General features: G+C 59.3%; 10 protein-coding genes across 10 annotated transcripts; 6 read left to right on the top strand and 4 right to left on the bottom strand.

Moving 5' to 3' along the window:
* Window positions 1–72: 72 nt before the first annotated feature.
* HRG_07712 (apolipoprotein a1/A4/E domain-containing protein) lies at window positions 73–1,660 on the top strand (the record flags this gene model as incomplete). Its single annotated transcript, XM_044866183.1, has 3 exons — window positions 73–174; window positions 237–362; window positions 422–1,660. The coding sequence occupies 3 exons, from the start codon at window positions 73–75 to the stop codon at window positions 1,658–1,660; spliced, it is 1,467 nt and encodes a 488-aa protein (XP_044719147.1).
* Window positions 1,661–3,212: 1,552 nt separating this feature from the next.
* Window positions 3,213–4,191, top strand: HRG_07711 (clr5 domain-containing protein; the record flags this gene model as incomplete). The annotated part of the gene is made up of 3 exons (XM_044866182.1): window positions 3,213–3,328; window positions 3,560–3,997; window positions 4,053–4,191. The coding sequence occupies 3 exons, from the start codon at window positions 3,213–3,215 to the stop codon at window positions 4,189–4,191; spliced, it is 693 nt and encodes a 230-aa protein (XP_044719146.1).
* A 2,014-nt stretch (window positions 4,192–6,205) lies between these two features.
* HRG_07710 (formamidopyrimidine-DNA glycosylase h2TH domain-containing protein) lies at window positions 6,206–7,468 on the top strand (the record flags this gene model as incomplete). Its single annotated transcript, XM_044866181.1, has 5 exons — window positions 6,206–6,224; window positions 6,277–6,416; window positions 6,471–6,505; window positions 6,555–6,604; window positions 6,654–7,468. The coding sequence occupies 5 exons, from the start codon at window positions 6,206–6,208 to the stop codon at window positions 7,466–7,468; spliced, it is 1,059 nt and encodes a 352-aa protein (XP_044719145.1).
* An 813-nt stretch (window positions 7,469–8,281) lies between these two features.
* Window positions 8,282–9,041, bottom strand: HRG_07709 (PAS domain-containing protein; the record flags this gene model as incomplete). Its single annotated transcript, XM_044866180.1, has 3 exons — window positions 8,282–8,692; window positions 8,772–8,903; window positions 8,982–9,041. The coding sequence occupies 3 exons, from the start codon at window positions 9,039–9,041 to the stop codon at window positions 8,282–8,284; spliced, it is 603 nt and encodes a 200-aa protein (XP_044719144.1).
* A 2,410-nt stretch (window positions 9,042–11,451) lies between these two features.
* HRG_07708 (zinc-finger of the MIZ type in nse subunit domain-containing protein) lies at window positions 11,452–12,761 on the top strand (the record flags this gene model as incomplete). Its single annotated transcript, XM_044866179.1, has 2 exons — window positions 11,452–12,423; window positions 12,549–12,761. The coding sequence occupies 2 exons, from the start codon at window positions 11,452–11,454 to the stop codon at window positions 12,759–12,761; spliced, it is 1,185 nt and encodes a 394-aa protein (XP_044719143.1).
* A 395-nt stretch (window positions 12,762–13,156) lies between these two features.
* HRG_07707 (serine carboxypeptidase domain-containing protein) lies at window positions 13,157–15,212 on the bottom strand (the record flags this gene model as incomplete). Its single annotated transcript, XM_044866178.1, has 2 exons — window positions 13,157–14,734; window positions 14,787–15,212. 2 exons carry the CDS (start codon window positions 15,210–15,212, stop codon window positions 13,157–13,159), a joined length of 2,004 nt encoding a protein of 667 aa, XP_044719142.1.
* Window positions 15,213–15,836: 624 nt separating this feature from the next.
* On the bottom strand, window positions 15,837–16,694 carry HRG_07706 (methyltransferase domain-containing protein; the record flags this gene model as incomplete). The annotated part of the gene is made up of 1 exon (XM_044866177.1): window positions 15,837–16,694. One exon carries the CDS (start codon window positions 16,692–16,694, stop codon window positions 15,837–15,839), a length of 858 nt encoding a protein of 285 aa, XP_044719141.1.
* A 738-nt stretch (window positions 16,695–17,432) lies between these two features.
* Window positions 17,433–18,207, top strand: HRG_07705 (3,4-dihydroxy-2-butanone 4-phosphate synthase domain-containing protein; the record flags this gene model as incomplete). Its single annotated transcript, XM_044866176.1, has 2 exons — window positions 17,433–17,496; window positions 17,573–18,207. 2 exons carry the CDS (start codon window positions 17,433–17,435, stop codon window positions 18,205–18,207), a joined length of 699 nt encoding a protein of 232 aa, XP_044719140.1.
* A 427-nt stretch (window positions 18,208–18,634) lies between these two features.
* Window positions 18,635–21,651, bottom strand: HRG_07704 (spinocerebellar ataxia type 10 protein; the record flags this gene model as incomplete). Its single annotated transcript, XM_044866175.1, has 3 exons — window positions 18,635–20,910; window positions 20,961–21,355; window positions 21,410–21,651. The coding sequence occupies 3 exons, from the start codon at window positions 21,649–21,651 to the stop codon at window positions 18,635–18,637; spliced, it is 2,913 nt and encodes a 970-aa protein (XP_044719139.1).
* A 557-nt stretch (window positions 21,652–22,208) lies between these two features.
* On the top strand, window positions 22,209–23,262 carry HRG_07703 (phosphorylase superfamily domain-containing protein; the record flags this gene model as incomplete). Its single annotated transcript, XM_044866174.1, has 3 exons — window positions 22,209–22,236; window positions 22,298–22,789; window positions 22,859–23,262. 3 exons carry the CDS (start codon window positions 22,209–22,211, stop codon window positions 23,260–23,262), a joined length of 924 nt encoding a protein of 307 aa, XP_044719138.1.
* Window positions 23,263–23,682: the final 420 nt, after the last annotated feature.

Here is a 23,682-nt window from a genome sequence, read left to right as displayed (position 1 = left end):
TTCAAGTCTCTCCAATCTCCTCCTGTGCCCTGAGCTCCCCGTCAACGAGACCCGGCGACGTGCCTCGCCATCATGTCTGAAACGGCATCGCCCAACACTTCGACGCTGCCCTCGCGCGCGGCTACGGGTCTCAGCGGTCACGATGATGCTGTGCCCGACCTGGATCCCACGACGGTAGGTGGTGACGCCAGATTCCAACACAGGCCAAGGGCGCGCGGCTGATGGGGGAACTGCAGACGGCCGGCCTGCTCGGCGAGCGCTTGTCGGCGTGGAAGCATGCCGTCAACTACCTTCAAGAATACGTGACGGCTGTCGAGAAGATCCATGGCCGCCAGGCCAAGGAATACGAAAAGGCGCTCAAGGTACGCCTCTTTACCGTCATGACTGCATGCGACCAGACCCTGACTGTTTCCCCGCCAAGACCATATCCCACCCCCTCCGCGAAGGCCATCACTTTGACCAGAGCCTGGGCGGTGTGGCTGGCTTCTTCGAGAACATGCGCTCCAACACGCAGGCCATGATCAACACCAACATCGAGACGGAAAAGAGCATCAAGGGCTCCGTCTTGCCTGTCATCGAGCGCCTGCACAAGGAGATCAAGCACAAGACTAAGGAGCTGCATAGCGGTGCTCAGAGCGGCGCCAAGGAGCTTGAGAAGCTGCGCAACACGACGCAGAAACACATTGAGCTGCTCGGCCAGCAGACGGCCTCATTCGACTCGGCCGGCGGCAAGTTTCACGGCCACGACGACCCGTACGTCGTCTTCCGCGGCGTGCTGCATCGGCTGAGCGGCCAGGTCGTGGCCGAGAACAACCATCGCAACGATCTCGTTGCCGTCCAGAACAACTTCAAGGCCTTTGAGGCGCACATCCTCCAGGTCTTCCAGCAGGCCATGGAGGCATTTGTCCAGCTCGCCGGCGGCCAGGGCGAGAAGATGCGCGCCCTCTACGCCGACATGCTGGGCACCATCCAGACGGTGCCCGCCGACTTTGAATGGGTCAACTTCAGCAGCCGATGTGCCGATCGCCTGGCAAATCCCAACGATCCGCCCCGCTCCGTCGAGGCGATCCAGTTCCCTAACATGGACCACGCCTCGACCAAGCCGCTGATTGAGGGCTCGCTGGAGCGCAAGTCTCGCAATAAGCTTTCGTGGGGGCTCTCGACGGGCTACTACGTTGTGACGCCGGCCAAGTTCCTGCACGAGTTCAAGGACTCGGACGACACGCGGCAGGACCCCAAGCCTGAGCTGTCCATCTACCTGCCCGACGCCGTCATCGGCGCCCCCAACGGCGACAAGTTCAACGTCAAGGGCAAGGACCGGAGCAAGACCATTAGCAGCAAGCTGACGGGCAGCTCGGAGTTGGCGTTCAAGGCGCACTCGGCCGAAGACGCCCAGAAGTGGTTCCAAGTCATCCAGACCGTGTGCGGCGCAACGGGTCCTGCCGAGCCCAGCTCGCCCGTGGCCGGGTCCCCCGTAGCCGCCGGCGGGGTACCCTCGGACGAGAAGCTTGTCGAGGACCCAGCCGAGGCCAAGGCGGTGCAACCGGGTGCCCCGGGGCACAAGGCGCAGGAGGCGGGCGTGACAAGCGGTGAGGCAGCTCCTGTTGCCGCTGCCCCTGTCGCCGCGTCGACTGTTCCTGTGGATGAGAAGAAAAGCTGAGGCTGCCCAAGTGAGGCGGACGGGCGTCCGCATGGATGAGTGCTGTGGAAATTTGCTGGCGCTTGTTTGCGTTCGCAATGCCCTAGTCTAGGGGCGACATGGTTGAAGAGGCGGACGGCGAGATACCTTGCCTGGGCGAAGACAGCATGACGTGAAGCCGGTCCGGGGGGGTTGGGTTAGTCGGGCGGATGGGTATCCTGCTGCCATGTCATTTTGTCGCAACAGCTGTTCGCTGCTTCGCCCCTAATCAACGTTGCCGAAACACCTGCCCATGACAGTCCCTGCCCTGCCTGGCCGTCACTTGATCTCTGGCAAAGCGGCGGTCAACAGAGAAGTGGCGTGGCCGACGCCATGCTTGGGCACAAGCTCGTCGCCTTGCCAGATGATGACGGTGGGAAAAATACAAAAGGATTGCAAGAAGGGGTAGAAAGATGATTGGCATCTGGCCCCCAACCAACAACCGTCCGCCACGCATGTGGAAGCCAGCCAGCCAGCCCAAGCCCCCCCTCTCTGCCGGTTCGCCTTCTTTCTTGTCTCTGATTCTTGCAAATGAGAGGATTGTACGCAGTGAGCTGTACTTGGATGTACATACAAAGCATATGCAAACACATTTGTATACGTCCATATGCAAGTATGTGCCCATGTGCTCTACTGTCATCATGATGCTCTGACGTCGATTGGGCTTCGCCGCGTTTACATGGCGAACCCCATTTCGTTACATTGGTAAGGAGGGAGAGAAGCCTTACGGCCCTGCCTGAGGAGGCTTCGCTTGCCTCGAATCCACCACACACCCCCCTTGACGGGGACCATGGGCTGGGCCTGTCGAGTTGGCGGAGCGAGCGCCTGGCGCAGACGAATGAACAAGGGTTAATGGCATGCCGGGCGAGGGCGAGCGGCAAACAGCGAGGCCGGGCAAGGACAATGGAGAGGGAAAGGAGGCGTGGTAGCGGTGATGGATTTGCCCTGGACCTTTCTCTCTCTCTCTCTCCCCCTCTGCCCTGCGGACGTGGTGGCTTGCGGGTGGTGGGGTGATGCTTGGGCAGCCCCCCCGGGGAGAGAGGGAGAGGGCGCGGAGGGAGGAGTCGTCCGAGGTAGACACCGGGAGAGCGGGAGCGGGAGGGCTTGGGAGAGAATTGCGCGTGAGGCGGCCACGAAGCGTCGTGGGCAGAGGGGGCTGCCCAGCGCAAAGGGGGCTTCGATACGTATGCGTATACACAACACAACACGCTATATATACACTTCTCCCCGTCTTGTTCTTTTTTATGAACTGGTTTTGTTCGGTGTATACGTATGAATCAAGGGCATGTAGAAAAGGTATTATGCGCGCTCTTCGCACGCTTGCTCGTGGCTCTGTGCCTGCCCAGTCCGCCTCACCTTGCCACCGCCGCCAGCTTACGAGACGCTCGCAACCAGCCGAGGAAGAAACAACAAGTCGAGGAGAAGAAGAAGAAGAAGAAGAAGAAAAGGGAGGTTTGCACACGGGCGAAGAAAAGGGTGCCGCACAGGCACAGACGCAGACACGGACTTGGACAAGCATCACCACCCACGCGCCATGACGAAGCCGTTTGACTCGTACCGCGGCGAGATTGTGCGCCTCTACATTGACGAGAACAAGACGCTCGAGGTTGTCATGGACCTGATGCGCGCGCGCCATTGCTTCACTGCTTCGTACGTTCCCAGTCTTAGGCCCCCCCCCCTGTGATTTCTACAACGCCTATTCCATCCCATCACATGCCATGTTACGCACGCTATTTTCCTGCGCAAGGCGCAAAGAAGAAAGCGAAAAAAGGATGGAAGCCAGGAAGAGAAGAGACGAGTGCGAAACCTCAGGAACCCTGCACCAGAAGAGAAAAGGAAACGGGGTAGCAGTCTAGCTGACATCAAGACGGGACCACGCAGCCGACGCAGCTACATGGACAACCTCAAGAAATGGGGCGTGCGCAAGTACAAGAGAAAGGTGGTGGTGCACAACCAGAACGGCAGCGGAGACCAGGACCCCGACGACGACCGCCAGGGCTCCGCCGTGGACGAGTACGGCGTCGCGCCGCTGTCGCCGTCGGCCCCGGAGGACGCGGTCCCGCGGCAGAGCGGCGCGCAGTCCCTGGTGCTGCCGTACCACCGCGACCACGCGCCGAGCGCTGCGGTGCCCCCGACGGCCTCGTCGGCGGCGGCGCACGGTTTCCCCCCGGGCCACGACGCCGTCCAGCTGCAGCACGAGCCCGCCGGGGGCAGCCACGACTACGGCTGGGGTTACTTTGCCCACAGCCACTGGCCGGTCGACGAGGCCGCCTCCCTCTCGTCGTACGCCTCGCAGTACGTGGCCGACAACACGCCGCAGTGAGTCTTTTTGTCCCCCGATGCCCAGGCTATATGACAAGCGCTGAGCACCCAGAGCCGGCCTGGCTGCTAGGTACTTCAACACGCACGCGTCTGCGCTGGATGAGAGCGCGGATCAGCCCAACCTGGCTTCCTCGCACGGGGGGACAAGCCAGGAGTCGCAGCACCGTTGGCACCGCTACGCCGGCCGTTGACTGTGCCCGCCGGTCAGCCGGTTATCAAGCTGCAACGAGACGGCCAAGGGGCAACCGTCGCAAGTCAATGTCTCACGATTTATGACCGAGTGGGGAGAGATCATGACATAGAACGAATGGATGCCACCTAGAGGAGCATAGACAGGGCGTCGGGTTCAACGCTGTAAAGTGCTTTGTAACGATTTGTTTGCTAGAGTATCGAGCTGCAATTGCTGTCCAATTCCAATGACCTGAAGCGACTCCAGTCTATTTTCTACGGGACGACAGAACCACTATCCATGGGCCGCCTTGGCAGGTACGAAAAGGTGGTGACCCAACGGCGTGTCACGGCCAAGACTTACCTGAACGACGGCAAAACGGGCTTCATTCAACCTCTCTACTTGCATGCATGCACATCCTGCGAACCATCAGTAAACGTCCGAGTAACACGTCTCCTTGGCAGGCAAGAAATTGTCAAGGGTATCAGGGAAAAGTGCCTTGTCACAGGCGTTATCATCAAAGCATATGGCTAAGTTGACCGTCGTGATATTGTACATCATGTAAAGACGAGAAAGGGTAACAAGGGGTATGCACTGACCTGTTCAGAGCGTGCAAAGCCTCGGCCAGCGATGGGCAACGGGCTTTCATCATGTCAGCCCAAGCCATTCATCAAGTGGATCAGTCGCGGTCGGAACAAGGCTCCATGTCAGGCCTTGTGGAATGAATTGTCTTCGTTGCGTGAGCTCAGACATATGCTTGTCATTTTCATTCGTGCTCATCACACATGGGCTCGTCTGAGGCATTTGACCGCGGGGGTCAAGGGGAGACCAACCAAAGCGCAAGTCGTCCTGCCTTTCGCGTTAGCGGATGACGCGTCAAGCATTATAGCTTCAGGGAGAACATGATCATGGGCAACGTCAGGTAATGCATGAATGGTTAGGTAAGATGGTGTCAGCATAGCAAATTGCTTAGACTCGTCATCTGAGATCATCATCGAAGGCCAGGGGAGGGCATGTTCTCGCAGAATTCAAGGCAAGGAGGCTCTACCTTGTAGGTTTCAACAAAGCACTCCACCGCATGATACAGACATGGCGCCAAGACGCGACCAGAGACACTGGATGCCAGCGTGTTAGTCGAGCCGATTGCGATGCTGGTGGCCAAAGAATCGGGGTACAAGGCGCAGGATCAGTGGGCGAGGTTTTCTAGGCCTGCCGCAAAGTGGCTTCTCTTGCTCATGCGATGTATTCGGAGCCCAGTGCCGCTTCATCATGGAAATGTGCGCGAAGTGCAGAGGTCGAGTTGTGCGTACCTTGTATAACGGTCTGGGTTTGTTCAGTCAGCCAATGCTCGAGAGCGGGAGCGTAGAGCAATAGGTATCAAGAACAAGGAACAATCAGTCAAAGCCAATTAGTGTCGTCAAGGAAGAATCTCAGCCGGTAATTTCCAGCGTATATTGTTGTAAAAGTGATCATCATGAACCAGGGTTTGAAAAGGCAAGGAGACGACGTACCCAATGGTTCTCGGGCCCGTGAAGGGCTCGGGCTCCGACGGCCACTCGGCCAGTCAGCGATTGCACAATGCAAATCTGTAGAGAGCAAGTCAGCGCAAGCACTTGGCAAGGTTGATCACGAGGGCGGACAAGCGTCTGATGGTGATTTTTCAGACTGACGTGTTAAATGGGAGTCGTCATTCCATAGGTCAGAGACTCTAGTTTGCGGTTATGGTTGTCATCAGGCAAGGAGAGGGGATGGCAAGTGCTGGAGAGGGGGCGTAGGAGCTTACCAGACGGATGCTGCGTAGGTGGGAAGAGAAGAAAAACGAAGCTGAAGTTTTCACGGAGAAAAGCTTTTGAGCAAAATCGGGTGTGGGGCCGAGTGGAGCGGAACAGGGATGCTTAGTCATGACCGCAAGTAATCGGTAGACGTCACGGGGTCTCGTGTCGGCCGCGTGCGTGAACAATCTGGTTGTGAGACGAGGCGTGGCGCATCGTGCGCTTCATTGCCCCTGATACTCGCTTTGCATCGGGTGACTCACGATGCCCGAGATTGCAGAAGGCATGTCGACGACCACGCATTTACGCAGCTCAACCTCACTGACCTCACCCAGTCGCCCGCATCGTCCACTTCCTCCGCCTCAGGCTCGTTGGGCAAAACATCGCAGCGGCTTCGGCCATTGACGATCCCAATGTCTTCGGCAAAGTCGGTACCAGCGGTGCCGCCGTTGAGACGGCTCTGAGGGGTAGACAGGTCCGGCATCTTCCCCCCCTAATTGTCGTTACCCCAAGCTCACAGCAGCTCCAGGTTATGTCGGCTGGCAGCCAAGGGAAATACTTCTGGTGAGCGAGTGTCGTCGCCTTTTGGACGACCCCTGCTGAGTGTGCGGAGGATTATTCTCGATAAGCCCCCTCATCTAGTGATGCACTTTGGCATGACCGGTAAGGCACCCACCGGAGACCAAGCGGCTGCTGTAACTCACTCCCACAGGCTGGATACACATCAAGGGCGAAAGAACGGCATATACAAATTACTACAAGAAGACCAAAGACAGCGAGCTCAGTCAATGGCCTCCCAAGTTTTGGAAGTTCCACCTTGTGACAGAAGGAGACTCGCCCGTCGAGGTCGCCTTCACCGACCCCAGGAGGTTCGGTCGGGTAAGGTTGGTCGACTGCCCCGGAGCAAGCATTCGGGAGCACTCGCCGTTGGTGGAGAACGGTCCAGACCCCGTCGTTGACGTGGCCATCTTCACCGAGGAATATCTACGGACCAAGATGAAGTCCCGGCACGTGCCCATCAAGGCCCTGCTCCTGGACCAAACCACTATCAGCGGCGTCGGAAACTGGGTTGCCGACGAGACCCTCTACCACGCCAAGCTCCACCCGGAGCAATACTGTGACGACTTTGACGACGAGGCTATTGCGAGGCTCTACCAGTCTATTCGCTACGTCTGCCAGACGGCCGTGGACAAGCTCGGCGACTCGGACGCGTTCCCAGAGCACTGGCTTTTCAACTACCGATGGGGCAAGGGCAACGGCTCGGCCAAACTTCCCAACGGCGAGCGGCTGGCCTTTATGACGGTGGGCGGGCGGACGAGTTGCTATTCGCCTGGAGTGCAGAAGAAGACTGGACGCGTTACGACAGGCGCCAAAGTCGAGCCTATCAAGTCCACGTCCGACGAAGAGGCCGACGGTCCCCCCCTTAAGAAGAGGCGAACCAAGCAGGTAAAAAGCGAGATCAAGCAGGAAGTGCTCGAGGTAGATGTGCCCGATGGACGCAGAAGATCCGCGAGGCTGCGAAAATGAGCGGGGATCTCGCGTTGCACAAAAGTTGTGAGACTTTAATCCTGGTACGGAGTATCATCAAACCTGCTGACCAATCCGAGGCCAGATCATGCTGGTAGGGCAACGCAGCCGAGACCTCGTCTGAAGCCTATCACACGTAATTATATCTCGGTTGATTGGGTACTGTATCATGTTTCAACTGTCTCAACCACTCCCGACACCCGATACAAGGTTCACTACTACCGCGTAGATTAATGGAGCCTTTTCAATGTTGAAAGACCATTTGACTTGTTTTTCCAACTAGAAACACGCGCGGTGAAAACGTCGCTTTGCTACAGGTGGTGTCGTTTACGCTGCGAACCTAGCAGTTCTACATCCCGTCGCCTGCCAAGTCTGCTCGTCGCTCATACCAGAAGAAGTACCTGTTCACAAAAATCAACGCTGCCCAACGCCCAACTGCATCTGCTCTTTCTGCTCAAAGGCATGCGCCGGGTGGATTTGCCTGCGCCTCCGATGCCTAAAAGCAAATCTATGCGTCTATGCTCCCGCCAATCCGAACCAGAACCGATTCTGGCGGGGAATATGTTGAAAATGTACCAAGCGACGTTGCATTATGATATGCACGTCCCCGGGATAGCGAGGACCTGCATCGTCGAGGGAAGAAGAAAGGCCGAAACGCCGAGAATTGGGGTATCAAGTATGCCTGAAAGCGGTGATGATCAATCGAAAGAAATGCCAGCAAGACGCAACATGTGGAGGCACCTCGTCATGGCGTAGTGTGTGTAGGAGGCGGAGAGAAAGTGAGATGACCGTGGAGCATGTCTCAACTTTTGCTCAGTCGATCTGAACCTGGAAGCCAACGGCGTAGTAATAGCCGGCAACGTCCATTTCGACGGGGACGACGCTCAGGACGTTGTTGAAGCGCTCGCCGCTCTTTTTGTAGTTGACCAGCTCTACCTGGATTTCTCTGCGTGCTTCGACGGCCTGGCGGATCTGCTGGGCAACGGCTTTGTTTTCGTTTGCTTCTGGTCTCGTGGCCGAGGTTTGGTTGGCCGGGGGGGTTTGCAGGAATCGACAATTGAGGCCGAGCACTTCGGCCTTCGAATAACCGGTCAGCTCACAAAAGGAGTCTGACGTATAGACGATGGGCGTGTCCGGGAGCTCGAGATCACAAAGGACAAGAGAGACGGAGCAATCGATGGCACCCAGCTCGATCTGAGGGTTTGGCCGACTCCTGACTCGCAACTAAGGTGTGTCAGGTCTCGTTGCACGGGAATGGTTATTCACTGTTCGGGTGACAAGGAAAGTTGCAAGGGATACGTACGAGAATGCTCATCATGTCGAATCCGCTGGCGGAGTAAAGACCCGGGAATACCAAGGGATCCTGGATCTGCCGCCGTGCGGCTTGGGGACCGACCTCCTCGGGGCCTGGCTGTGTCTGGCCGGGAAACTGGTACTATAAGTGGCAATCAATGTCAGCAGCCGTAATGTTTCCGGCGAGCATGGGGCCAGGAGGACGAGAGCAAACACTCACGTCTAGGGCCCGGGTCTCCCAGGAGTTGATGGGCGGCGGCGGCGGTGCTTTGGAAGTCATGGTGAGAAGGCGGCCGAGGATGAGGCGGCGTGAGGGAGAGGAGGAATGGGACACTGGGAGGAAGAGAGGAGAGGTGGTGAGGGCCAGAGGGATATCGTGAAAGAGAAGGAGGTGGGAGAAGAGAGCGGTGAGAGGAGAGAGGTGGGAGGAAAGAGCAGATGGAGATGGAGAATAGCAGCTCGGATCGAACCGGCAAAGGCTTAGTAGATATGTGCAACGGCTAGCAGGCCACGGATAGAACCCCGGCAATGCAATTGTCTAAGCACGATCCCCTGGCCGATGCCAGATGGCAGATCGGGGGGGCCCACGCAGGGCGGAGGCGGGAATTGGCTACCGGGTGCGTGCGAGCCGGAACTGCCATGTCCCACCGACCAAGGAGAAGACGATTGGATGTGCCGGTGGGATGAGAGAGTGAATGTCTGTGTGTCTGGGCAGGGCGCAGGCATAGTGGAAGACGAAGGGGTGCGTGAAGCCACGGAAAACAGAAAGGGCACGGCAATGAATGATGGGCGACGACGACGACGACGACGACGCCGCCGTGTACAGCACTCCAGGATCAAGGTGGTCCGACATGCAAGCGAGAGACGGCTCTGGACCAAGCCTGGCGGGCACGAGGCCCCCATGAGACCACTATACCCCTCTCAAAAGGCCTGCCCGGCGACGGCGGATTGCCGATGGGTGCCGATGCTGCGAGATCGAGGGCGTCTCAAGCCGGCACGGCGATCGGCCTCGGGGCGGAGGACCAACCAGGACTGAGGGGAGGATTTAAAACCGGTACGTACCCGGGATGACAGGCGCTGCCCGGCAGTCTCCGCCCATGCACTTCTCCGGTCTTGCCTTGTCGCACTCTGCAGGGACCGTGGGGCGCCACGTAACACAGGTTTACTACCTGTAGGTACGGTACGGTGCAGTAATTAGAAAGAGCCTCAGGCAGAGCTTACCTAACAGAGTCCAGGCGGCCCAGGCCCACAAGCCCCCTTGTCCCTTGTCTGTAGGTACATATACGGTATAGTACGTATTTATTTACATGCCTGTTAACCCGCTAGCAGGATCCTGCCGAAGCGCCCGGCCGACGCCGACGCCGCCACCTCGATGGGCGCGATCGACTGTCGATGCGGAGAAACGCATTCACGCCCGCCATCTCGTTCCCCGGTGTCGTCGACGATCAGCCTCTCCTCCCCCCCAGCCGTTCTAGACCCTCAAGGTCCCCTCCGGCCGCTCGGGAATTGGGCGTCAAGGAAAATACGATGATGTTGGCTGCGGATGGCACCGAGAGCCTCAGATAGCCGCTCCCAGCCATCGAGATCTCGTCAATCTCCCGCCTGGAGCTCCCCGTTTCTCTCCTAATGGCATCTCCTCGTTCCTCCCCGACGCTTAGCGCCCCGAGTGCGGGTGGCCTGCCGGTGCGCAGCGCCCGCACACAAACACACGCACACGCTTACTCGTATGATTCTTCCCTTAGCTTGTCGTCGCTTCCCGCTTCTTGCCCTCCCACACACACTCGGCTGTCAGCCTCATCCGATGCGGCTCTTCTCCCCCTCCCCCTCCACTGCCTCTGCCCACTCTCGGTCCGAGGGGGCCTGCAAGGCTATGGCCGATGGTGATATGCACGATCCAGGCGATGCGCATCATCGTCATGACCATGCGGAGTCCAAACTTCGGCTCCGATGGAGGCATAATGCGCTAGATTGCCATATCGGTCCCAACATAGCGCCTGTCTCTCCTCTGCCCTTCTCCGGCCTTGCTACCTGTCTGTTATGATATTATACATCTGGCATCCTAACAGGGATGGGCCAGGGATGGGCTCGGATCTTTGCCGCTGCGTATCCCCCCTACCTCTGACGGCCTGCCTTACCGTGTACTGTACTTCAACGTACTCTCGCGCATTGCCGGCCTACGCTGGAGCTCACAGGTGGCAGCCCGCTTGCCGTGAGTGACGCAACGGTCTACTGCAGTATTAGCTGGAGCACCTCGTTAGCTGTGAAATGGTAGTGCCAAGTAGATGCATCCTCCAAACACGTAATTAACACGGCGCGTCTTGATGCACCCTCAACCCCGGCGGCCAAACGGGCCGCATCGTCGCCGGGAACACGCACTGCCGTTTGGATTCCGGGGCCTGAAAGAGGAGGTGCCTTGTCTGCGACGAGAAACGGATGGTAACTTAATTATCGCACATCTTGATCAATGTCTAAGCTTATCTAAGCTTCCTCAGAAAGAATCGCAAGTCACGGGACCTATCGTCTCAAGCCGCTTACGGCATCCCCCGTCCCCATTCTCAGTCGCGTTTTGTCGCGTCTCCTGTAGGCTTCGCGCTCCAATCTGTCGTGAGCCAAGTACTGGGCCACACCCACTCGCCCTCTCGGGCTCTGCCGTATTCAATTCTCCGTTGTCCACTCCTCGCCCGCTCGCCATGCCTCGCCTCGTCAACAGCGGCACCGCCTCCCTGGCCCGCCTGCCCGAATACGAACCCCCCGCCTGCCCCCTCGACGACAACGCCCGCCGCGCCCTCGGCGACCTGTCCAACAACCGCGGCACGCGCTTCTACGAGGCCCAGCTCAAGGACCTGGTCCGCCAGCTGGGCCTCGGCGTCGGCGACATCAACGAGCGCCTCGCCGCCCAGCTCGAGCGCCTCGAAGCCCTGCGCAACAGGAGGCAGGAAAAGGGCTCCGACAAGACGGACGAGGAGGCTCGCCTCGAGGCCCATCTGCTCCAATTTGAGAGCGACGTCGACGCCCTTACGCGTGACGCCGAATGCGCTGTGCGCGACGTCATCGACAAGAGGGCCGAGCTCGAGGACGAGGCTGCCGTGGTGGCTGATTTGTACACCACCGTCGTCACGCGCGACATCGACGCCTCTGCGCAGCGCAGGCAGCGCCGTGCAGCAGAAGAGGAAGAGGAAGAGGAGAACGAGGCAGAGCAGCAGGACCGAAAGCAGGATCCCGTCCCCAGCACCCTCGACGCCTTTCGCGAGCGTCGCGCCCTGAAACTCGCAGAGTACAGCGACCAGCTCACCCCCGCCCAGCGGTACGCCCGCAACAACGACTACGCCGGCTTCAAGAAGCTGTGGCACGACGCGGCCACCGGCGAGGACGGCCCCGCGCTCCCCGACGCATCTAAGTGGTTCCGCTCCAACGGCCAGCCCGTCATGGACCGGCCCGGTGCCGCGACGCGGCGCAGCACCGTCGGGGCCGGCCCAGATGACGACGATGACGATATTGCCGTGGCGCGCGAGGTGCTGAGCATCAAGTGTCCCCTGACGCTGCGGCCCATGGACGAGCCTTTCAGCAACTCAAAGTGCAAGCACACATTTGAGAAGTCGGCCATTCGCGATTACCTGCCCGCGCAAGGCGTTGTCCAATGTCCCCAGACGGGATGCTCCGAGGCACGAATAACCCCCCTCCCCCCTTTAGAACCTTCCCAATATCAAAAGACGCACTTTGCTTCCTTCGCTAGATATTACATCCGCCGCATACTTGGCCAAAAAAGTGCTGACTCGAATCCCAATAGACATTCTCCCGCGCAATGTTCTCGGAAGACTTCTACCTCGACCAGGCCATGCTGCGGAGGATCCAGCGCGCAAGGCAAGCCCAACGCAACGACAAGCTGGACGGGATCGACGACGACGACGACATAGGCGACGCGGACGGGGACATGATGGTGAGGGGCCAGAGAGCCGTAAGAGGCAGGGCGCCCAAAGCAGAGCGTCTTTCACGAGCATGATTTGACTGGGCGGCATTTGTCCATGAGTAGGCGTGATGTAAAAGAGGACATGGTCATGTGTGACGAAAAGATACCCCAGATAAAGTAATGGTCATTAATCTTGGATATTGGGCTTGCCCTGAGCAGCAAGTGTCGGGGAGCGTGTCCCTGTTGGTGCGTGCCTGTAGTCACGACTATACCCTCTCATGTGCCATCCCGTTTGGATATTTACAGGGTATCGAAAATATGCGAGAGCGGCCGCCTTCGCGAACCAGACCAAAGACGCCAGCCAGATCCAAAGTTCCTCTCTCCATCACCGCGCCCCTCCCGCCAACGAATTACCAGAGGCCGCGCTTTGCCTCTGCACAAGCTGTATAGACACTTGTCTCCAGATGCCGGCGCACCTACCTCGTGCTCTACATCAAACTCACCAAGCTGCACAGCGCGAGCAAAGCAACCCCGAGTTCCCACACCGGTAAGCAAGGCCTCGCAAAGCACGCAGCGCTGCTGGGCGTCGCGGTGGCCGTGTACAGGCCCGTCATGGCATCCGCTGAGGGGGAAGAAGTCGACGTCGACGTCGCCGTCGGCCCGACCGTGGCTAGCACCCAGTCGTCTGCCTTGCTGTACAGCACCCCGTTGATGACGACGCCGCCGCCGTGGCGTGCGAGCTCCAACGCATCGGCGTCGCACGTCATGTTCATGGCGCGGATAAAGCACGTCGGCTTGGGTGGGTCGGGCGCCTTGGCTGAGCGCGTAGAGTTGAGTGGCCCGGACGTGTTGTACTTGGCCAGGTCGACCATGTTACCCATGGACACGGAGCGACCCAGGAGGATGCGGGCAAAGACCTGGAACGCCGTCTCGGGCTGGTACCAGGCGACGGCGTGGCCGGCCTGATATATGCGGCTAAAGGACAGGTTTCCGTACTGGCGGACCTCGCCGCCAATGTACGAGTCGTTGACGACAATCGGCGCATAGCCGGCGGTCGGAAACTTGGCGGCGTACTCTCCGCCCGCCTGCTGAGCAACCGCTAGCGAGACGGCCTCGCCTCCGAACCAGTTACACACGTAGTCCCTGTCGCCGTAGACGAGGCCTAGACGGACGCCCCTTTGGAGCAGAGCTGCCAGTCGGTGGACATTGCCGCCCTTGGAAAAGTCACCTGTCCATGAGAAGTTGGCGGAGACGACGTTGCTCGTCATGGTGAAGTTGACGGGCGAGCCAATGGCTGCTTGCACGCCAGCCTGGTTGAGGTAGTCGGCGAAGAACGGCGGGGGCTCGGGGTTGGCGGAGAGGGCCGCGATGTCGTAGGCGCTTTTACCTGAGTTCAAATATGGCTGTGAAATGTCGAGGCAGGCCAGCGTGGCTTGACGACAGACAGCATCGGCGTCTGTCTGGTTGTTGCCATTGCCCTCCCAAGGTTGCCCGGCGGCGGCAGCCTGGCATTGGGCCAGGAGATCTCTGCAACCGGAGCGGGCGAAGAACTTGTCCCGATACAGGCCGGCCTCTGTGTCTGACAAGGCCTTGATGTCGTAAGTGTTGTTATTTGCAAAGACCGGCAAGGTGGGCACTTGAAGCGCGCTATCGACGCACCCGTTGAAAATGCCCAGCGATGTGAGACGAAGCTCTAACGTCGTGTTTCGGTTCAAGACGCCGGTCAACCGCTTCTGGTTCTGCGCTTCCCACGTCTCCGCAAAGACTGGGCCGTACACGCCGCCGTAGCTCTGGGCAACGAGGCTGAGGGCGACGGAGGCATTGGCACTTGGCTGATATTGGGGGAAGGTGGTGAGGAAACCCTGGATCGCGTGCCAGGCAGCCATGGCCGCAGCCCTCGTCGTGTTGGCCGTGCCCCTAGGGTCGTTGGTGCTGAAGGTGCCGTTGGCGGAGGCCCAAGGGGGCAGCGAGTCGTCGGGGCGGCTCGGGGGCGTAGACGCGGAGCCATTGAAAGCGGAAAAGGTGCCGTTGGTTGGCGTGTCATAGGAGAAGCCAACCTGGTTAGGCTGCGCAGCGGGGGATCAGTGATATGACACGACGAGGCGACAGGAGACAAACCTGATCGATGAAGAGCATGTTGGACGCACGATCCCAGCCCCACTCTCTGGCAACCGTGTCGTAGTCTTCGAGGCCCCTTTCCACGACCTCACAGGGCCCGTTCTCGGAGAAGAGGCCGAGCAATGAGCTGGCGCCAGGGCCGCCGTTGAGCCAAATCGCCAGGCTCTCGGTGGGCTCACGGGCCTCGACGAACCAGAAGAACAGGTTGGTGGGGAATTGGCCGGGAATGTTGACCCATCCGGTAAACTGCCTCTGGCTGTCAAAGGCTGTCCTGCAGGCGCCTTTGGGCTCCTTGAAGGAGACGGTGACACCGGCATCTCCGGGTGAGGGCACGACGGTGAGATTGCGGACTCGGGCGTCCTGCGAGACGAATTGCGCGAGGGCCAGGCCGGAGGCTGCCACGAGGGCAGTGAGCGGAATGAGCATGGTGGCTATTGCGAGCGTAAGAACCGCAATTGCGGTGAGCCCTCAGGACAGGAGACGCTATTCCGACATGACGGAGGCCAGGGCTCAAAACAAAAGGTGAAGCAAATGAAAGCTGAGAGAGGCCGTCGACAATGGTGGGGTTTGGAGGTCAGACGGCTCAAGGACGGGGGCGGATGACGCGGCAGGCCGCAACGAGGCGCAGAGAAGTCGTTGGTGCACAGCGACCTCGTATCGCGTTTGGCCGTGGGAAGGCAATGCGCGACGTGTTTTTGGTGGACTTCGTTGAGCTGGCCGGGAGTTTCAATCACCAATCGAAGCTCTGGCGGTCTAGGCCTTGCTTTACCGAGGTGGGCAGGTACGGAGCTCGGATTATTAAGGCATTGACCTACTCTTTCACGTCTGCCCAGGCCGCACAAGGATAGCGGCGGTATGGTGGCACGACTCGCACTCCGAGAAATGGTAGCCCATCGCGACATCCACCTCAGCCTCATCATCGCCCATCAGCCACCCAGTATTCGCCGTCGTCCTCAAGCTATACATGACTGGCCCGACGGTCCACGCGCTGGAACCCGACTTTGACGTCCATTCCCACCACTGGGTATCATTCCATCCAGGACTGGAGCATCAGTCACCTCGACGGACTCCGAAGAAGTAGTTGCCGACCCTCTCACTTCCTCGCACCGCCTTCCATCCCAGACCGGGTACATAGACGACGCCCATGACGCGCGGGCTCTCCCAGCCTTGGTCCACAAAGTATCGCCGCAGCTCCTCCTCGTTGATGTACTTGTTCCAGTCGTGCGTTCCGCGCGGGACGATGCCCAGCAAGTCCTCGGCCACCAGGTTCGTCGTCAGCCAGCTCGTCCACGTCCGCGCAATGGTGCTCATGACCAGCCACCCGCCGGGCTTGACAAACGGCCGTACCCGCGCCAGGAAGGCGGCCGGCTCGTCAATGTGCTCGAGCACCTCGAACAGCGTCACCACGTCGTAGCGCTGCCCGTCGTCCAGCGGCTGCTCCAGCTCCTCGATGGAGCTCTGCCTGTAGGCGAGCTTGGTCACCAACGATGGGTCTTTGCGTGCGTGCGCCTTGGCCACGGCAAGGACCGACGGCGTGGGGTCGATGGCCGTGACTCGTCGCGTCGTCGGCAGCCGAGCGGCGCTCTCGGCAAAGATGCCGCCGCCGCAGCCAATGTCGAGGTAGGATAAGGGCGTCTCTCCGCCGCCGACCCCGCGACAGGATCGGATGAAGTCGTGTCGCAGCGGGTTCATCAAGTGGAGGAGTCGCGATGAGCCGTGGGGATCCCACCACTCGCTGGCGAGCGCATTGAAGTGGGAGACCTCATCGGGATTGACGGACGAAAAGGTCGAGTGCGGGCGCAGCGACGTCGGCGGTGGCAGTCCTCGAGACGCCCGAGATGGAACAGGACGCGGCCGCGGCAGTATCCGCCCAATACGAGCCGCAGCTGTCCGGGACGGGGCTGCCATTTGACGAGCGGACGGATGGGCGACGATATCGTCCAAGTCGAGAAGAATGACCTTGAGGGCTCCATGATTTCTGATGCTGACAAAGCAGGCTCGGTGAGTCCATACTGACACTGTGCAATTTGTCCTTGACGGAACATTCTTCCTCCCTCTCTCCGGATCTTTATCATTTAAGACGTGCCATTATTATCTGCATGCGGCAACGGCTCGGGGTCGGCCGGCGGTGGAGTCGCTCATCCGCACCGAGCACTCCTTCACTGTACTGTACATGCGCACACGTGCCGAATGGCGGGCGGCCTCGGGTCGGCTTTGGGGCTCAAGATGCCGCGATGGCGCCACGAGCCTTTTTCTTCCGCCCTCGCCCCTGTCAATCTGACTCACAAAGACTGTCTTGGCTCTTGTCCCCTCTGCCTAGCGTTCAGGACAATATCTGCAAGAACTTTATTTGCTGGCCTTCTTTTACTTTGCCCACATTAGTCATGCTTTGTAACTAACCCGCGGAAATCCGATCCCATCCTCTGCCGCCGACGATGAAGCTGGATCCATCCGAGTCTTTGTAATACATACGTCGCAGCATCGTCACCCTTCAATTGGGTACCTGGGATAACGCCGAGGGGCTCTTCAAATACGGGCATAGCCACTTGTACCGCCCGCCGGTCCCCCGAGGGTACCTTTGTATAATACTGGCCGATCCCCTTCATCGCATCGCACCCCTCCCCACGAAGCAACTCGACTGCCACAATGGCCGCCCCGGCCATACCACAGGGTCAATTCGACTCCATCCCGGACGCCGTCGAGGCTTTTCGTGCGCCCATTCCTTTCCTGCACCGCTCCCCAACACTCGTCGGGCGAGAAGCTAATCTGAAAATGCGCGCGCGCAGGCAACGGCGAGTTCCTCGTCGTCCTCGATGACCCCGGCCGCGAAAACGAGGCAGACCTCATCGTCGCCGCCCAGAACCTCTCGGCCGACCAGATGGCCTGGATGGTCCGCCACTCGTCGGGCTACATCTGCGTGCCCATCAAGCCCTCGCGCGCCGACCACCTCGCCCTACCCCTCATGGTCTTGGCCAGCCAGGACCCGCGCGGCACCGCCTACACCGTCTCCGTCGACGCCAGCCACGACTCCGTCACCACCGGCATCAGCGCCCACGATCGCGCCCTCGCCTGCCGCGTCCTTGCCGACCCCGATGCCACTCCCGCCAGCCTCCGTCGCCCCGGCCACGTCCTGCCCTTGCGCGCCCATCCCGGCGGCGTCAGGGCTCGCCCCGGCCACACCGAGGCCGCTGTCGAGCTCTGCCGCCTTGCCGGCTTGTCCGAGGCCGCGGCCATTTGCGAGATCGTCGACGATGGCCAAGAGGTCCCAGGCCGGGCGGTACGCTCTGGCGCCGGAATGATGAGAGGAGAGGCGTCCATCGCTTTCGCAAGGAAGTGGGGCCTCAAGGTTTGCACCATTGCCGACCTCGTCGACCACGTAGAGAAGCTTCAAGGGAAGCTCAATGTCAACGGCTCGACTTGAGGAACCCGATGTCCACAGGGGCCACAGAGCCCAGAGGAACCGCAAGTAGCACTTCGCTCCGCCGCCGAGGAAAGGTGTTTCAAGACTCTCTACCTGCTTGCATGACCGTCTCCCCCCCTCCCCCCCCCTATTTTTTTGAACCAGATTCGGGTTGGATATACATGGTTCCGGTTAGATTTATCATCTGTGGCGACATACATATCATTATGCGACATTATCGCCCCCAAAGTTCGCAGTCTCCCGCAGTACGCATGTGTGCTGCAGACTAGGTTACCGCATACGAGCTGCCAACGTCCTTTTTGCCCTCGTGTCTCCTCGAGCCCCTTTTCCGCAGGGGCGTCCAATCGATTCAAGTCACTGTGAACAATCCAATTCTGCCCCCGCAACACACGTGCCGCAGTCCAACTCGGCGGAGCGACAGCGGGCCTCAGGCCATGAAGTCGTCTTCAATGGTACCCCTGCACGTCGGAGGAGCGGCTCCGAGGCTGAGCGAGGCCGCGCGCTCCAGCAGATCCGCGTTTAGGTCCCGACAACTGCTGCTCCCGCTGCCGTCGGCACGAGCCGCCGAGCTCGACCGCACCTGGACCTTGACCTCGCCCTGGATTCCGTCCACCCTGATCGTCGAGATGGTTGTCCCGCCTGGCGGCGGCTTCATATTGGGCTGCGGAGTGAAGCTCACCAGCTCACGGAAAAAGCTGTTGGCCGCCTCGCAACCGTCCAGCAGCCACTTGAGACAAATGGTCACGCGCTCTTTGGCGTACGGGTTGTGGTCGTCGTAGGCGCAACAGTTGAGTAGCGGGACAATGCCGTTGTAACCGACCATCTGCATCTGAACCTGCGCGTTTCCAGGGCTGCTCTGTCCCGGGGGCGGCTGGAGGAGGGTGGCGATGATGGTGAATATCTGACCCTTGATGCCGGACCACGGAAACTTGTGCGCAGGCTCTTGCAAGGGTGGTGGAGGCGGCGATGGAGACGGGCTGGTCTGGTGCTCGGTTGCGTACGGGCGCTCGACCATGGGATTGACTTGCTCGCCCTTGGGGGACCGCTTCGGGAGCTCAATGAGCGCTTTTTTCTGCACGCCGGCTTCAAGCCCGCTCAAGATGGTGATGAGGTCGTACACGGCTTCCCAGTCAATCAACTTGGCCCTGGTATCCGCCGTTTCGGCAACTGTGGTGAGGAACTCGAGGTATTGGACCAGCCCATCCTTTGCGCGCTCCATGTCCCAGCTGTCGACGGGGAACTCTGCCGGGTCGCAGTTTTGCTCTCGAATCTGAGCCTGCAGATGCATGAGCGCCGCACACTCGGGGACGATGCGGCTCCTGAAAAAGCTGAAGAAGAAATGCACCAGCTTGATGTCCCTCGTGTTGTCCTTTGTCTCCTGAGCCGCGGGATTGTGGACTCGGGCGCGGAACATGTGGTTGACCAAGCGCAACAGCACCGTCTGCGCGGGCGAGATGATGTCCTTTGGTATCCTCAGCGAGTTCCAGGCGTACGGGATCAGAGCGCTGTGGTGGAGAGCCTCGACGATTTGCGTCGTCACTTGAAATATGAGTGACTGCTCATCCTTATCCCAGACGGCGATGAAGACGAGCAATTCCCGTAGCAGACTTTTCCCGCAGTCCAGCGCCAAGAACATTCTGCACCGCGTCTTCTGCAGGTTCTCGCCGGCGCGCGTCAGACCAGAGCCTGCGTTGTCCAGAATACAGGACTTGACAATCATATGCAGCGCCTCAATTTGTTTCGGATCGAGTATGTTGGGGACTTCGGTAAGCAGACCCGTCAACGGCCCTTCGCCATAGGATACGTCGTCATCGGCTTCTTCGTCGTCCAGCATGTCGTCGACATACTCGTGGGTGTAGTCATGGTCGTGATCGTGGTCGTGGTCATGGTCATGATCGTGGTCATGTTCATGGTCGTGATCGTGATCATGGTCGTGGTCGTGGTGTAGATGATGATGACGATGATGCTCACACTCTATGTCATGTTCATCCGCATGCTGGTCTTGTTCATGCTCGTGCTCGTGCTCGTGGTCCTCGTGTTGGCATGCATGACATTCCGGGCAGTGGCAGTGCTCGTGATCCAAAAGGTCTTCCTCGGCGGCCTCGGGGGGAGGGGACTGCTCGCCCTGGTAGGAATGTGCGTAACGATGCACCAGGTTGTTCTTGCAGTGATCTGTGCGTGACTGTGCAAACTCGACTGTGGGCATGCCCACAACCCATTCCTCGTAGTTGGGATCTCGCGCCCGGAGCCACCAGGTGTCAATTTCTCTCGATACTCGGCCGTATGCTCGATCCTGCTCGAACTTGTCCGGTTCATCCGGCTTCCACACGGGGTTGATTCTCTCCGTGCTATCGCCAACATCAGTAGGCACATTTACCGAATCCTCGGGGAGCCAGTTCCACGCCAAGGGTCGAATAGGCGCCAGATTGCCCGGCGGCTTGTCTGCATGGTTTTGGGCATAGTCCTTGAGCAGCTTGCGGGCGGTATCGCACATCTTTGAGTTGCGATCGAGCCAATGCTGGACCTGTTGCTTGGCTACTTCTGGACGAAAACCCGAACCGTCGCCCGATCCTTCTTCGGATCGAGATAAGGCACCGTCCTCATCGTCAAAGAGAACATCGAACCAAAAGGACATTTTGTTTCGGTCATGTTTGGCCGTCCAGTTGTGGGCTTGCTGGAGAGACGTGACGAGAAGTTTTTTGTCTGAGTCTGGTTAGCGGAACACGGGCGATGTACGTGAGAGTGGAACGAACAAAGCTCTGTGATATCTGTGAGCTTCAGCCGTTGAGCCTCGTCAAGGATTTCGCCGTCGTATCCCTTGCTCGTGACGTTTACACAAAGGATGATGGTTTGGTAGACCATCTGGTCGAAATGAACGGCTGCGCATATGTCTTGAGGGACCTCCGGTTCGGCATTAACGAGCAGATTTCTGGCCACGTGCATGAGCTTGATGAGGGTGCCGAGGTCTTCCTTGATGGAGGCGTGGTTCATGACGATGAGCGCAGTGCTTTCTTGTGGGCTGACGCCCTTTTCCGGGTCGTTCAAGCTTGAAAGCGGGCCGACGGATCTTGTTGTGAGGCTCGGGATCGCGGCAGCAAAAATCCTCGTGAGCCAGATCCATATCGCCACGTTGCGTGAGAGAGCTTCACTGCGGTCTTGAATTAGGTGGTGCTCAGGCATGAGATTTGTCCCATCAACTTACCGGGCCGCTCTCAACGTGTGAGTCTTCTCCAGCGTCTTTGATATCATCGAGTTGACCCGGGCGGCCGTGTGAGGGCCCATGGGGGGTGACTGAGTGTAGTGGCCTTCTAGGCAGATGAGCGCCGCCGAGAAGCAGCGCTCCTCGATGGTTTCATCGTGACCAGCAGCGGCAGCTCCTGAGCCGGAAGCTGCGTAGTCCACCACGCGAGTCATGGCTTCCTTGGACGAGGCCGTGTCCGCCATGGCGGGAGCTCGCGCGTGCGCACGAGGGGAGAAAAGGAGAGGGGGGAGAACGTGTTGGCAAGGTGAGGTCGGTCGGTGTGCACAATTTTCCGAGTTCGGTACCAAGTAAGTACCTTGGCAGCCAGGTGCCAGGTGGCGCGGCGTTTGTAAGCAGCATCACTGCGAACAAGGTACATGGCCTATTCAGTCCCATCAAAAATGAATTGCAAGTCTAGCTCGGTCAATGGTAGCGCCGCCTTTTGTCTGTGACTGCCTGTCTCCATTTCATATCTCTGCATTACGCGCTGTTGAGCAAAGGCAGGACGCTGTCGGTGGGCATGAGGCAGTCGTAGGTATCTGCGGGCTTGTTGTACCTTATCGGTCGCCTGCTCAACAAGTGCCTTATCAGCCGGCGACCCCTCCATCCTCTTTGGCGGGGTAATGCATCACTAAACGCCGCTCCTGAGTCCTGACCATCACGACAACAAAAATCCTTCGGATTCGATTTCTTTGCTGTGCGTGCTTTGCTGCTGGCGCAACGTGTCAGCTCGTGTGAGACGATGACCAACGCCTCCGCAATGGCTGACCTCCCCACCACCTTTGACAGTCAGTCCAGTCTCTCTACCCCTGCTCATGCCAGGCTTCATCGCTGACGACCCCCTCATAGAGCCCGTCCACATCGCCGTCATCGGCGGCACGGGTCTTGCCCACCTCGAAGGATACGACCCCGTTGCCGTGCTGAACCCCGTCACGCCCTGGGGCCCTCCGTCCTCGCCCATCCACATCCTCTCTCACAACGGCGTGTGCATTGCCTTTCTCGCTCGCCATGGCTTGCACCACCAGTTCGCCCCCCACGAGGTGCCCAACCGTGCCAACATTGCCGCCCTGCGCCACATCGGAGTGCGATGCCTCATTGCCTTTTCAGCCGTTGGCTCCCTGCAGGAGGAGATCAAGCCCATGGACTTTGTTGTCCCTGATCAGGTGATTGACCGCACAAAGGGCATTCGTCCCTTTACCTTTTTCGAAGGTGGTGTTGTCGGCCACGTTGGCTTCGCAGACCCCTTTGACGCCGGCTTGGCCGAGGTGGTCAAGACGTGCGCAAAGCACATGGACGGCCAAGGGGTTGTGCTCCATGAAAAGGGCACCGTCATCTGCATGGGTAAGCCGACTTCCCGAGAATAGCTGCGGCTAACCAAAGGCCGAGCTGACACTCCGCCATCTCACCCAGAGGGTCCGCAGTTCTCGACCCGGGCCGAGTCCCACATGTACCGGTCCTGGGGCGGCTCCGTCATCAACATGTCGACCCTCCCCGAGGCCAAGCTGGCGCGGGAAGCTGAGATGGCTTACCAGGTCATTGCCATGGCGACCGACTACGACTGCTGGCACTCGTTTGAGGACGTCAATGTCGAGATGGTAGGCAAGTACATGCAGGCCAACGGCAAGAACGCCAAGAGGCTGGTTGGTGGTGTGCTGGATCAGCTCTCGAGACTCGAGCACAGCGACCTCGTCATGGCCAAGCATTGGGAGGGCTCAAGCCGAGGCGCCGTCATGTTCATGACCAAGCCCGAGGGTAGGAACCCGGAAGCCATGAAGAAGGTGGAATACCTCTTCCCAGGCTTCTGGGAGCCTTGAAGGGGGCGCTATGATGTCGATCGGCTCGTATGTCGGCTCCCGCGGTTCGAAAGGGAGTCATGATGAAACGACGCGATGGGAGAACCCCCGGTTCGAGATAGTTGGGCTGTCGCCGGAGAGGAACGGACGAAAGGCAACTCGAACGTCGAAGCTGCCTCCATGACTAGGCAAAAAGCCAACGCAGTGAGCCGCAGAGGAAATGAAAAAAGAGCGTCGCAGTTTCGGGCCGGGGCAATTTTCCGGCTCCAATTGACGACATTGAATCACTGTCACGATCGTCCCTTGGGCAAGGACGTCGAGACGTGCCTCAAGATGTGGACCCTGATATCACGCGCGTCCATTGTCCGCGCGGCGGCTCCGATCCTTGATGCAAGGTCGCTCCCCACGAGACGCTTCGTCCGGTGCACGACTAGGGACAAC

The sequence above is a fragment of the Hirsutella rhossiliensis genome, assembly GCF_020360975.1.
Source record: "Hirsutella rhossiliensis strain HR02 chromosome Unknown scaffold00008, whole genome shotgun sequence".
NCBI classification, from domain to species: domain Eukaryota; kingdom Fungi; phylum Ascomycota; class Sordariomycetes; order Hypocreales; family Ophiocordycipitaceae; genus Hirsutella; species Hirsutella rhossiliensis.
This window is presented reverse-complemented; position numbering and strand designations above follow the sequence as displayed.